Source organism: Micropterus dolomieu, linkage group LG01 (genome assembly GCF_021292245.1).
Source record: "Micropterus dolomieu isolate WLL.071019.BEF.003 ecotype Adirondacks linkage group LG01, ASM2129224v1, whole genome shotgun sequence".
Lineage (NCBI taxonomy): Eukaryota > Metazoa > Chordata > Actinopteri > Centrarchiformes > Centrarchidae > Micropterus > Micropterus dolomieu.
In genome coordinates, this window is record NC_060150.1 from 44822407 (window position 1) to 44835798 (window position 13392).

The window sequence follows — 13392 nt, forward strand, 5'->3', positions numbered from 1 at the left end:
TCATGTATGTTACAATCTCTTTATGATTTTTTATTATCTATCCTGTACAAACGACATCTATTGCATGTCTGTCCGTCAAGGAGGAGCGATCCCTTCTCTGTTGCTCTTCCGGGAAGTGGACAGTAAATTCTGCTATTTGTGATTTTAGAGGAGAAAAATGTGAAACCAAAGGAGCATGCCGGGGGTTGCGAATGTTTCGTGTTTTGCATGCATTCCTACTCTTCCAGGGAGCCTGAGGTTTCAGTTCATTAGTAGTACTGCAAACACTCGCTTATAGTACAGTCAAGGACCAATGAGTCAGCTGAATGGAAACCTTTCAACAACAACAATTATACTTTATTGATATAGCAGCTTTCTAACCGGAGTTGCAAACTGCTTTACAGTAAAGCCACAGATGAAAACAGAGACAAAACTGTAAAATATATTCTAAAATAATAAACATACACAAAAACAGTACTCATCGAACTTTCCCTAACACAAAATGAGGAAATAAACAAGGTTAACTATGGGGTAAAATAGGTCAAGTTCAAAAGGTACTAAATTCCTTGGCAGCCCCACGCCCCAACAACAACCTTTTTAATGCAAAAAGTAATGACAATGAGACCAATAATACTGTACCAAATGTTTTTTTGTGATCAGGGCAAACAAACTCTTTAAAAGATGCAACTGAAATGATCAGCTTCATAATGTATGCTTTTAGATTTGTGTGTGCATGCTGTGAGTGCTTTTAGAAGAAGTGAGAAGCTGTAAAATGTCCTTACTTCTGAGGATTTTCTTCATATTTCTGTCCTTTTAAGAGCTAAGATCTAAGAGCATTTTGGCTTTCATGCATTTGATGCATCAAATGATGATCAACTCACACCAGCCCTGTTAGCGGTAATCATCACTCTATGAGGTTTTTCCCACAGAGACCCTTTTAATGTTGTTCCTTATTAAACATATGTGCCTCCTCCAGCTTTATGTGATACACACAGCACATCAGACATCCTGCCACCACCACCTCATACTGTAAATCCACTCGGGAACCAATCACACTGAAGCCTTCCACATTTGTCCATAATGCAGGCGTCATGAAGATGGAACGGCAGCGTGGATAAGGAGTCGAAGAGATATGAGCTCTGAGACCGTCCAAACCGCGCTGTCCATCTCTGCCCTGAAACTGACAAATCTGAGGGGAAATCATGTATTGTGCTCCAGTGCAGCAACTTTCCTCATCCCATCTGGCCTCCCTCGCCACACATCGTTAGCTTCAAAGAACCTCTTCCCCCCCGTTAGCCAGAAATCACTTAAGAGGGTTGTTTCAAATTGCAAAAAAAAGCTTTTGACTGTCTCTGTTTCAAACAATGCTCAAAAGCAGGCCTTTCTTCCCGTCGAAGACGGCACATTGTGTGGGCTTTCTGTGCAGATGTCTCCATGGAGGATGAGGAAAAGAAAGCAAAGCAATCTGAGGCAAAATGAGCAGTAGTTGGCCTGTTGAGAGACCCTGAAAATTACAAATACACACATCGACACCCACGATTCTATCACATGAAGCAACTGACAGAAACATACAATCTTATTTACCTCCCCTCCAGCCAGGAAAGCTATTATTGCTGCATACAAACATGTTTCATCTGGAACAACGTCAGTAAAATTGGTTTCATTACCTGGTCTCAAAGGCATGCTGAACACTGCATAAACTCTAATGGTCTGGCCCGACACGATTCATTATTTATTCACTACATTTGTGTATTTTTTTCCCCTTGGGGAGCAACATTACACATTATCGGTCAGTAATGGAATTCACACTTTGCCTTCACAGCTTGACAAGAAAAACTATTCTCTAATACTCTAATAATGTTAGTATAATAATTCAATTCTAATTCAATATATTGTGGAAATATGTTTTTTTTCACAAAACAAACCAGTCACCCGTTTAAGTATTGTGTTTTCATGTTTTAGCTGACATAATCAGAAACGGGAATAAGAGTCGACTCTGTGACGCTTTACTTTTCAGTGGCCTTTTTAGCTAAACGCTTACATTAGCGTTATTTTTTCTCCATGGGAGCCAACGAGCACTTGTTAATCAAAGGCAGAGATGTCGGAAAGCTGATGGTTAAAAAAAATAACGAGTGCAAACATTCTTACAATGACAATACTAGCACGCTGATGTTTAGCAGGTGTGATTTTTTCCATATTTCATTTAAAGGGGCAACATGTAGTTTACAGCGGCCACTAGCGGTGCAGTTTTAAGATTGCAACCAGGTTTGTGCTTGTAGGCATGCTCGCTTGACCTCACGAGCGAGCAAAAACTGAAACACAACCGGCTTTCATACAGAGATCCCGCTAGATAAAGTCAGTATCACCACAGTCATTACAATTCATCCCGAGGAAGACGTGCATGTGCGCAGCCTTCCATATTTCATGGCAACCCATCCAGTAGTTGTGGAAGCATTTCACTCAAAATCACAAATATCAGCCTTGTGGTGGCACAACACGAAAAAGTCAGGGAATCACCAAAGTTTATAGTATTCATCCTCCGGGGACTGAATGTTTGTACAAACTGTCAAGGCAGTCCATCCAGTAGCTGTTGAAATTTCAGGGGGATAGACATACACTCACCTACAGCCACACTACTAGCATAGCTTAAAAAAAAAAAAAAAAAAAAAAAAAAAAAAATATAACACCCCACACACTCATTAGGTAATTATGCTTTTAAAAAGTAGATGAAACATATTCAGGAAATAAGTTGTTTAATGTTAAGCTGTATGAGTTTGTCATTTTATTCAACTATTAAAGCCATCAGCATTGTTCAGAGAAGCTGCAGGTTACAGGACAGGCCAAAGGGTCACAGATTTTATCCCCCAGAAACCTCCATGGGACCACCTGAACATGATTATGAAGTTAACGTTCACTGTAAAGCATTCTAGATAAAGCTGTCATTTTAAGAAGGTCTTAGCAAATATGTGATCCCAGTGCCATGAATTATGTGGAAACCAGAAATTAAGTTGCTTTGTTTTAAGGGTCAAAATGAAGATAATGATCTGTCCAGGCTGCAGGTGGTTTAATTGTCAACCCTTCAAAACAGTTCAATACAGACTTTTACAAGGAGAATTTCCATATAAAATTTCAGTTTAATCAAAGACTGAGATTCATCTGACAAACCAGTTTGTCCTATAACTTGTGGACTGATGCTTTTGTCTGAATTAAAAATAAATAAACAACAAATAAAGCCCAATTCAATATCTTATCACCTGGTGGACCATTTACTTACTGTAGAAATAGTTCCATCTAGTGGACAAAGTTATTACTTTCATCACAATATTACTCCCCAAACATTGGAAAATCAGGAACTGCAGGTGCAAAAAACTGTGTTTATTTTTTTTAAAGCAATACAAATACATGATCATACATCTGTGTTAATAAATAGTGAACATTGTGATTTATTATACAAATAATTTAGGTGGAAATAATTTAAATTAAGTGTGCATCATTTTTAAAAGTGTTTTTCACTTTGAAGTGTACTCGTGCAAATTAACATCGCGTGTCTTTTCTACAGGTTCCTGCAGAGAGAGAGGAAAAAAAATAAAATACATGACACAAAATGCAAGAAAGCAGACTTGCTACCTCCTCTTTCTATATTCATCACGATGAAAAGTCAGCATACCATTCTTGATCTAGAGTAGCTGCAGTGTCATGACATTTGGTCCTTGTATTTGTGCACATTAGTCTATCAAATTCTGTATTTCTGCTTTTCAAGGCTGCCCTTCTGTGCAAGTCTTGATTTAAAATTACTTATGTTACAGGTGATTTTAAAGTACACTTTTTTTTCCTTTTACGTGAACAGCAAACCTTGTGATTTCTTGTGTTTATTCAAGTGTTGTGATTTGGCTTCATTCTTGGAGCCATCGGTATCGGGGTTAGTCATCGCTGCTTTCCATGACTTCTCTGTCGGATGAGAAGTTATAGAGTGGCAAAGACAGGCACAGTTACACAACAGCATGTTAAGTGTTAATTCTCCTGATCATGAAAACCATTTGCTTACCGGTTTGCCACCTGTGCGTCTGGTTAATCTGATCCATGTTCCTCCATTTGTCCTGCAGGGAAACCGGCACGGCACAGTTCTCATCCATTTCTCGGATGGTGTTGCCGTGGGGGCAGTGGTGCATCCTCTCCCATGCACCAGACTGACGACATGCCTCATTACACACACAGTTCTTTTCTCTCAGCTTGGGGTACATTGCTGTAGGACATTTCTCCAAGTTTTGCTTTGAGGCCAGGGGCCTCTTGAGATCGCCGAGCTTCCTGAGATTATCAGCTGCCCTCCATTTCGGCCTTGTGCGCCATGAGCTGTTCTCAGACGATTCTCCCTCAGTGTCGTGTCCATGACGGCGGCCACCACAGACATCAGGACTGGAACCTTGTCTCATCAGTCGTTTGTTGGTGTGAGATTTACAGGCTTCACATGTTGGTAAGAGCCCATCATTCCACTGTTGGAAAGCTTTTCTTTTTAAGGTCTGAGCATCGAGTCCCGGGCTGGCAGATGTACAGATCCTGCGTTTTGCCTGACATCCGGCGCAAAGTCGCTCTTTCTTGGACACATAAGGGCCAAACGCATTCTCATTGAAATTTCTGCTAACGCAGCATTCATGGTCAGAGAGGCTTCGTCGATCCACCTTGCCTTTGGGTTTGTACCTCTCTTTTGGCTTGCGAATTGTAGGCTGTTCCTTGTACTCTAGGTCTAGTTTTCGTCTTCTGGAAGGCACATCTAAACCATGGCTGCTCAAAGGTCTGCTCTGTTTCTTGGGAGTTTGTGGCAACTTGCTACAGTAGTAGACATTATCAAAGTCAGCCAGCCAGCTGGTTGAGGGGAGGTAGGCAGGCAATGATTCGAATGAAGTGTCCTGGTGATCCTGGGCATTTGTTTCTCGTCTATGTTGGTTTCTATCTACCTTAAGAGGAGAATTATCCAACAACAGCAAGTAAGGTACGTGAGCCACCTCTGCTATGTGTGTCGACTCGGTCATAGGAGTTTCCTCTGCAACAGGAACACCCATCATAGAGCACATATCAGGTTCAGATGCCATCTCATCCCCAGGACTCACAGTGGGGACCATGTCATCCAGTTCATCCTCTGTCAGAGGAGGCATCTCGATCATGGGAACAACCTCTTCTGTAGGAGCCTCCTCCCTCACCATCAGTGCATCTGCTGAAGGCACTTCAGCTACAGCAGCCAGTGTTTCATCACAAGACTCCGTGCAACCGTTTTGGATCAGCGATTCAGGGGAGGGAATCATAGTGTCCTCCATTGACCAGACAGTGGATTCCATCTTTCTCAGCTCATCCAGGTACTTGGGGTCAAATGGCAGGTGAACAACTTTGAAGTGAAGGTTCTTGGATGCAACACTCTGATCTTTCTCACTGCTTGTCTCCTGATCACCACCATTAACTGCTACTTGGGATCCAAAGTCTGAGGAAACACTCACAGAGTCTATCTGGTTCCTCGTCTCCTCCGAAGCCGGGATCTTCTCATCGCTGCTGGGCATCCCAACTAACAGGATGTCAGGACGTGCTTGGAGTACCTGCTCTGACTCTTCTGCAGGAAGGCACAGTCCCTTGTCCTGCAGCACACGACCCTGGCGAATGGATCTACACTGGACCACATCTTGGGAAAAGCTGTGGGATACTTCTGAAGTCTCATGAGAGTGCAGGAGTTGTAGTCCCACCGGTGTGGTGCAGCATTCAATCCTCACCTCCTCTGTCTGAATAACAAAGCTGCCATTTGGTGGCGTCCGTTTGTTGGAAGAGGGCAACATGTCCTTTGGCTCCAGAGAGTGATCCCCCTTCTGCACAGCAAAGGCTGGTGAGAGCGGCTGACTGGTGGGGACACTGGGGGTGTTGTCAGTGCTGTGGACTGGGAGACCACTGGAGGTTTCAACATTGCTGGAACCTGAGGTGCTGGTCCTCTGGGTTGCAGATAGTGGCTCTGTTTGAACCTCAGAGCTGGTCATTTCTCTGGCCTGGCCGTTGTGCTGGTAGCGGAACCTGCGAGACTGGTAGGCCATGGTCTGGTAATACTGCGGGTTGAGCATGCGTCTGTAGTCCATCAAATGGAGGTGAGTATGGGGTACAACAAAGCCAGGTAGCTCTGTGTACGGATTTGGTTGATAGCTGGGCATCACTGGCATGCCATAACCTTTAATAGCAAAAGAAAGTAATGAGTATTAAAGTGCTCTAGTGGTTTGTTAATCATAAAATTTATCCATTTCAAAGCACATCTCACTAAACTACTGAGATATGGGCCCCCCCCCCAAAAAAAAAAAAAAAAAGTGTTTGGTCATTTATCAATGCCATTAAGAAGCCCCTCTCATTCACTCTGTGTCAGTCAGCCTCAAAGCATGTCATGTGTTTTGCAAAAGTAGATGCACAATACAAACCTGAAAGAGGAACAGAAACGCTTCTCATTAGCCTGGCGAGCCAATGATGAGTAATGGGTGAAATAAAGCAAAGAACATACTGGTTTTCTTTTTTGGGTTTCTGAGCCAATTTGAGTCTCACATTTGGCAGTACCAATTAGGTTCAGCTGAGTTGGGTCTTACAGATGCAGGTAAGGGCGGAGTACTAGTCTCAGTTTTAGGCCTGTGCAGAACTTTACACGAAAGACAAACTATATGCAAAATGGGGTCACTGCAGCAGCAAAATAAGATAATTGGTTAATAAAAAGACTGGACTAGTTTACAGTCAGTCACACTATTTGTTTTGTGAGACTGTACTTAGCATGGTGATGTAGGCTAAAGTCACAGCTGTGCCTTACCTGCTCACAATGACAATGCTAACAAGATGATGTTTAGCAGGTAAAATGTTTGCATTGTTCACCGTCTTAGTGTAGCATGTTAGCATGCCAACATTTGCTAATTAGCCACTGAACAGAACAGTGATTTAGATCACTACAATTGCCACATCACCAGAAACTCAGGATGCAGGTAAATAATCTGAAAATATGAGCATTTATATTAATGTCGTGTGTATTGAAAAGTATCCAGAGATATTGACCAACTCATTTACAAACAAACAAAAAAAAAAAAAAAAAAAACCCACACACACACACGCATTAAAAAAATAAATAGAGTATATGTAGAAATGATGAACTAGGAAAGCATTTAGTGAATAAATGTTCCATTTCAAAACACTTCACTACATTAATTGTTTTCTACATAAAACAAAGGGCCTTGAACAGCAGCAACTGCAGCATAAGTTAAATATATTCAGGGAGCATTACAACTCCAAAATCCATTAGTTGCACCCTAATTGGCACTTACCTAAACCAGGGTAGCCATAGTATGGGTTGTAGGAAACAGGCATGGGCACTGGCACAGGCCACTGCATACTCTGCATGGGCAGGTATGGCTGCGAGGGCTGGACGTAGAAGAAAGGTTTGTGGTGCTGCTGCTGCTGCTGCTCCTCAGAACGTGAAGCTCCTGAAGACCCAGGATCCAGCTGATGGGACCCTTGGGCCTGCTGAGCTCCATAAGGTGGGCTTGGACCTCGAGGGCCCGGACCGAAAGAATGTTGCAAGGTAGACGTGGCTGCCTCCATATCTGACAAAGAAAAGCAAGTTAAAGTAATTGTTTGAACTTTGTTGGCAATTTTTTGGCAAAAATCTGTGAATTTTCTAACTACAAAACACTTGCTGAACAAGTATACCTACATGCAAAAAGAAGATTACCACTGACAAACCAATACAGCTTTCAAAGTATGTTTTAAATTTGAAGTGGAAGGCTAGCTTGTCAAATGCTGCACTGATTGGTTAAGTTTTGGTTCCAGGTGACAACTGGCCAATTAGAGTTTAATGACCTTCTTCTAAAGCCAATGAAAAATGTTTGTTTCCCACTGATTCCCTCCCACTGTGGTGCATCATCTCACCTGTGGAAAGGCAGACAAGAGGTAAAGGAGGTGAGGAGCTTTAATTAAGGGCAACCAACCTGCAGCTGGTTGGAATTATTGGCGCAGGTTACAGATATGTGGCTCAAAGTGGCATCCTGTCCTTTGTTAGCATCTTTGTGAAGCTCAAGGTTCATATCTAAAATGCAAAGCACATATTCACACGGCCCATGTTGAGATGCAGGTATGACCACTGAAGAGCCAATTAAAAGGTTAGATAATAGCTTGTTCGGTAGCCTGGAACAGTATTTATAGACCCTATTAGAGCAATCATGCTATGACCAGTTTATTTACTTGACCAGTAATTTTTAATTAGTATTACTGTTTTTTTGTTTATTGATTCTTGTCAGTGTGCTTTCAGGACAAAATATCCCTACAAAAAGATACCTACAACCAAAATATGTACTTTTACTGTTAAAACATTCTGGTATTTGCACTGGATCCCACATTTCAGTATAAAGCTTTTCCCTTAAAGAATGATAATCTAAATCAGCAGGTGTTGCCTCAGCTTTCTGAAAAATACTGTTGTGCACAAAAACAAGTTAGAGCATCCAGCGACACCCATAGGTTAGTAGAAAAAAGGGCTAACTAACAATTCTTTTCATTCTTAAGTAATCTGATGTAATTTTCTCAACTGATTAATTATTTTGGTCTATTAAATGTCAGAATATAGGGAAAAGTGGCCATCACCATTTCACAAGGTGACATCTTTAAATGACTCGTTTCATGCGATAAACAGTCTGCAAATATATTGAATTTATGATGTAAAAACCAGACAATCCACATTTGAAAAGCAGGAATTATCAAATGTTACTCAACTAATCACGCTACCATCTACTGAGAACATGTGATACAGTATGACATTGGACAGAACTAGCACCTGGTTCTGCAAATATATAGGTATTTCCATCTGCTGCCATATCTATACATCTACCAAAATAAATAAGTTATGCTGAATTACTGGCAGATCTGCATCAGCATCTGATGTTTAAAGTACAAAATCTGCCCTTAAGTGTTGGTTCCTTCCTGGTATTGCTTCAAGTTTTCCATATACAATACATGTCAATTAGAAAACGTGCTTCTTGAAATACACTTTCAATTTCAACCAGTCCTCATTATAAGAGTGTAAATCTCCCGACACAACATATGTAAAATGAGTCAACACAAAACTTAAATAATGACAATATTTTATTGGACTGGCCCCAAACAGTGCAACCTTTCAGCCCATTTGCCTGTCTGTGAAATTCATAAGTAGTGCACGTCAGTGTCACTGAAGAAACTTTATACATTTTTTTTTTTTTTTACCTAACAAAAAGAGGCTGTCTGTGCAGTGCATTTCACCTGGTGCTCTAAATATTTTCAAACACATTATCCTGAAACAATTACACCTTTGGAGGGGCGACCTGAGGAGGATAGAAAACATTTCATTAAAAACATATTTTCCCCTTCAAGATAGAAGTTATACAACATACTGAAGAGTGTGTTGGTATGAGCGTGTGAAACCAATACCTCCCCTGTGGAGCATTGTAAAACAGTTTTCATCTTGTGCATTTCACCTACAGTTCAAAACACTTTGTTCAAAAGTCAATCCGGGGACATCAACATCTTGGTTCTCCTCTCGTTGTAGAACCTGATGAAGGCCAAAAAAAAAAAAACAATCGCAGTCAGAGAAATGTGATAGCCAAAACAGTGTTAGAAAAGAAACTCTGATATTAACCTCTTTCCCAGGGTAAAGGTGGCGGCTCATCGTCATCATTGTCCTCATCTCTTGGCCTGTGGTACATCACTTTCCTCGGAGTACTCATTTCTATCCGATGATATGAGCAGAACATCATACCAGGGGTGAGTTTGAAGAATTAAGGCTAAGAGAATATGCATGCGTTATGTCTTTGACTTGAAGACAAATTCACAACAATAATCTCACAACACCCAAGTCAACCCTAACTCCACATACATCCAAAGAACGACCAAACACATTAAGCCAGGGGCACTATCAAAGTTTTAAAGTTCATAAATGAAATAACTGATATCCACAGACTATCTTAACTTAAGTCAGATTTTTCCTGGACAGAGATTTATATCACGTACTGTGGCTGTAAAACAAAGTTTCTTTATTGTGAGCAAGAAACTGATTTTAAATGCTTATGGATCATTTTCTGGCGTAAGTTTTACACCTAGAACTTGCCGAGATAATCTTTGTTGGCCTTGATGTGTTTAATGTGCTCCCAACTTTAGACTGTGGGGTTCCAGCTCAGCATTTCAAAAAAACGTTTGGGACCGAAACTGCTCCATCTTGGCAGCAAAATTTTAATCAAGATGCACAGGCTGTTTGGGTTGAGTTTCAAAATGATTGGCCGTGTAAATGTTGTTGCTTCAAGAGAAGACTGAGATTTAACTTTTTTTCCAACAAGACATTGAGTGGCTAAATTCAACCTTGTCGTTGAAGAGGGGTTGCTTGTCTCCTCCTGGGGATCACGTCACCGTCTCCCCACCTTCCTTGATCTGACATGGTCAGATCTTCTCTGCAGAGTCTGTCTATGAACGAGTTTACACATTCAGTACGTATTTCTAACATGATTGCACATTTAGACATAAAAATAATGTCCGTCAACTGATGTCAAAGAAAGAGAGACTCCTGTCAGAGACTTACCCTGACATGTTCTGCACTGAAGCTCACTACTAGTCATCTCTCCACTCTCACCATCAGCTGGCTCCTGGATGCAAACATCATGGCCTTCCTCCTGATTGACGGGATCTGAGGGATCTTTGTATTGGCCCCTTTTATACCAAGGTTTTGCAGGATGTCTAAGTGGGACCGAATGAGGCTTCCTGGGCGCAGAATGCTTCCTCACCACCACTCTGACAGGCTGCTCACACCCTCTTCCGTATCTGCTTTCCTCCTCAGAGTCTCCGGCTTCGTCCCTGTACATCTTAGCGCTGTGGACTTTGCTCCTACCTGCCCCTTTTGCTAGACTTTTCCCACAGCAGGCGCACATAACCTTCTTCGAGCCAGGCAGCCACACGTTTTCTACTTCATCAGCAACTTGTGGAGACCCACTTACAACTCCTGCGAGCCCCCTGTCTGGATACACGCGTTTGGGGAAAAGATCTGCGTCGTCCAGATCTGTGGAGAACATCTCATCTCTGGAGGAAAGCTCATCCAGAGATGGACTGAGAACGCTCATCCGCTCGTGGGTGGTGTGCATGGATAGGTAGTTGTAGTAGTAGGGTGTAGCAGGGGAGGAGAGGTGGCCGGCTTCAGCATCTCCACGTTTTAAAACGCTCTGAAAAGGCAGCTTGAGGATCTGGTAGCTTGGATCAGCTTTCTGATGTTCTGCCTTTGAGACTTTGTCGACACTTTTAGCATCTTTGAGCTCTGGCTGACTGGAGGTAAAGGAAGAAGATGGCGCTGATGGTGTTGAGAGCAAGATTGGATCCACTCTCTGCTTCAGGAGCTCTTCTGCGTCACATGTGGGAACACTTGGATCGGTCATCGAGGTATCTGACTGGATATCCGTGACCTCTTCTTTCTCATGAGGGAGGAAGTGTTCGTCTGCAGCCAGCTCCTCAGTCTCTGGACACTCTTCATGAACAGAGGAGCTATCGAGTGGCAACTCCTCTTCTAATCCTCCAGACCAGCATCCATGAGGGCTCAGGCCATCTAAGCTCCTTTGGCTGGACTCGCCGTCATACACAGCTGTCGTGGAGTCACTGAAGGTCACAGCTGTAGACGCCAAATGGTTCTCATCGGGCGCTGAAGGCAGGGTGCGATTCTGCTCGTCCCTTTTCTTCTGGTCTCTCGGAGAAAACATACCCGAGGACTGCGAGGCCACACCTGAGTCTAGTTCTCTCTCAGCGCCTTGCAGCTCACTGCCTCGAATCTTATCAAGGCATTCGATGAGTTTGTTTATGGCATCACTGGGGTCGGTTTGAGCCTCTGAACAGGCCATTTCTCGACGCCCCTGAGGCTGTGGGTGATACTGCGGACGAGGCATGTCATTCCAGACAGGAGCGTGGAAGCGAGGTTCAAACATTCGCCGGTGATCCATTGGATATATCGGAGCATGTGGGAAAACATACCCGGGATACTGCATGTACTGGTAAGGTTGCATGCAGGGACGGCCAAAATTAAAACCTGTGAAATAAATAATTGCCCACAGTGAGATTTTCAGGTAAACAATACTGGCTAACAACAACAACAAAACTAGGTTTAAAAGGCGAGATACCTCCAGGCAAACCATAGTGACCGTATGGGTTGTTCATCTGCCAGTGCTGGTAGAGGTAGTAAGGTTGAGATGGTGGCTGGACATAGAAAAAAGGTCTGGGATGTTGGGTTCTCTGTTGTCCATTCCCAAATGTGTGTGGTTGTTTGCTTCCATCTACAGGAAGCAGCAGTTGAGCAGATTATTATTTTAAGCAAATATGCAATTCTCTACTTATTGAGGTTAACAAAACGGTAAGTTTACACAGCTCAAACGTAATTAAACCAATATTTGTATATGGAATTATAAGGAACTCTTTACCGTCCATTTTCTGTCACGTGCTTGCTCAACCTGTGAATAAATAAAACACCGCAGAGGAATGAAAACAACCAAATAAACATCCCCCAGCGTCTGAAAATTAAAGGCACGTTTTACAGAAACTTCTTCGATAAAGAAACGGACGCAGCAGGAACACTTCACTCTCAGGTCCACGTGACGCTCTACTGACAAAAGCCGAAACATCTCCGCTAATTAGTCATATAGGAAACACCTGCTGCAGCTGCAAGCGGACAAATCAGCACCGAGTTTCAATAGTGTCCGTTTAACAGGGATCAAACGTAGCTTTGGGGTAAGATTTGCAAGAACTTGTGCAACTCTCAAACCATTAAAAAGTAACAAAAGTAACAAACAAAGAGAAGAAATCTATGTGGGGAGAAAAAAACAACACATTACCCATTTTATTTTAATAACTTTTTTTTCTACTGGAGCTCGTCACATCACACAGTGGCTCATAAATGCCACTTCATAATCGATGGATCAAGTTACCAAATAAGCCACACCTGAATGGTAGTTTTAGTTTTACACAGGACAAATGTGAAAATACAGGAAAATATTTTGGCACATTTTTTATCATAAAAAAAGTGAAAACTCTTTGAATTAACACTTTGAAAACATTCAAACAAACCAAATATTCCCTGACTTGATATAAAGCACAAAGCATTGGCTTAAGTAATGTATAGAGGAAATGGGTATCATTGATAATTTATTATGTCTTTATAAATTAACGAATTTTGTTACATTGGTGTATTTAAAAACGTATTTTGTAAAGCTATTCACATATTTTCTCATTGTGTTTTGTAGGCTATGTCTGAACTAGATACAAAAACTTTTTTAAACTGAATTAAAAAAAATAAACATATGTGCAGATGCTAGAAACTATAGTTTGTTTGTTTTTTAAAGATGTGGAACATTCATGACTTCCTAAAAGAAA

General features: G+C 41.8%; 2 protein-coding genes across 2 annotated transcripts; both read right to left on the reverse strand.

Moving 5' to 3' along the window:
* Nucleotides 1-3333: 3333 nt before the first annotated feature.
* LOC123968723 lies at nt 3334-7842 on the reverse strand. The gene is made up of 5 exons (XM_046045646.1): nt 7688-7842; nt 7299-7577; nt 4025-6175; nt 3832-3927; nt 3334-3542 (listed from the first exon to the last, which is right to left on the reverse strand). The coding sequence occupies exons 2-5, from the start codon at nt 7573-7575 to the stop codon at nt 3514-3516; spliced, it is 2553 nt and encodes an 850-aa protein (XP_045901602.1). The 5' UTR covers nt 7576-7577; nt 7688-7842; the 3' UTR covers nt 3334-3513.
* A 1337-nt stretch (nt 7843-9179) lies between these two features.
* LOC123965200 (bucky ball-like) lies at nt 9180-12634 on the reverse strand. Its single transcript, XM_046041810.1, has 7 exons — nt 12444-12634; nt 12147-12299; nt 10571-12055; nt 10354-10455; nt 9638-9727; nt 9481-9550; nt 9180-9323 (listed from the first exon to the last, which is right to left on the reverse strand). Exons 1-6 carry the CDS (start codon nt 12448-12450, stop codon nt 9519-9521), a joined length of 1869 nt encoding a protein of 622 aa, XP_045897766.1. The 5' UTR covers nt 12451-12634; the 3' UTR covers nt 9180-9323; nt 9481-9518.
* Between the last annotated feature and the right edge of the window lie 758 nt (nt 12635-13392).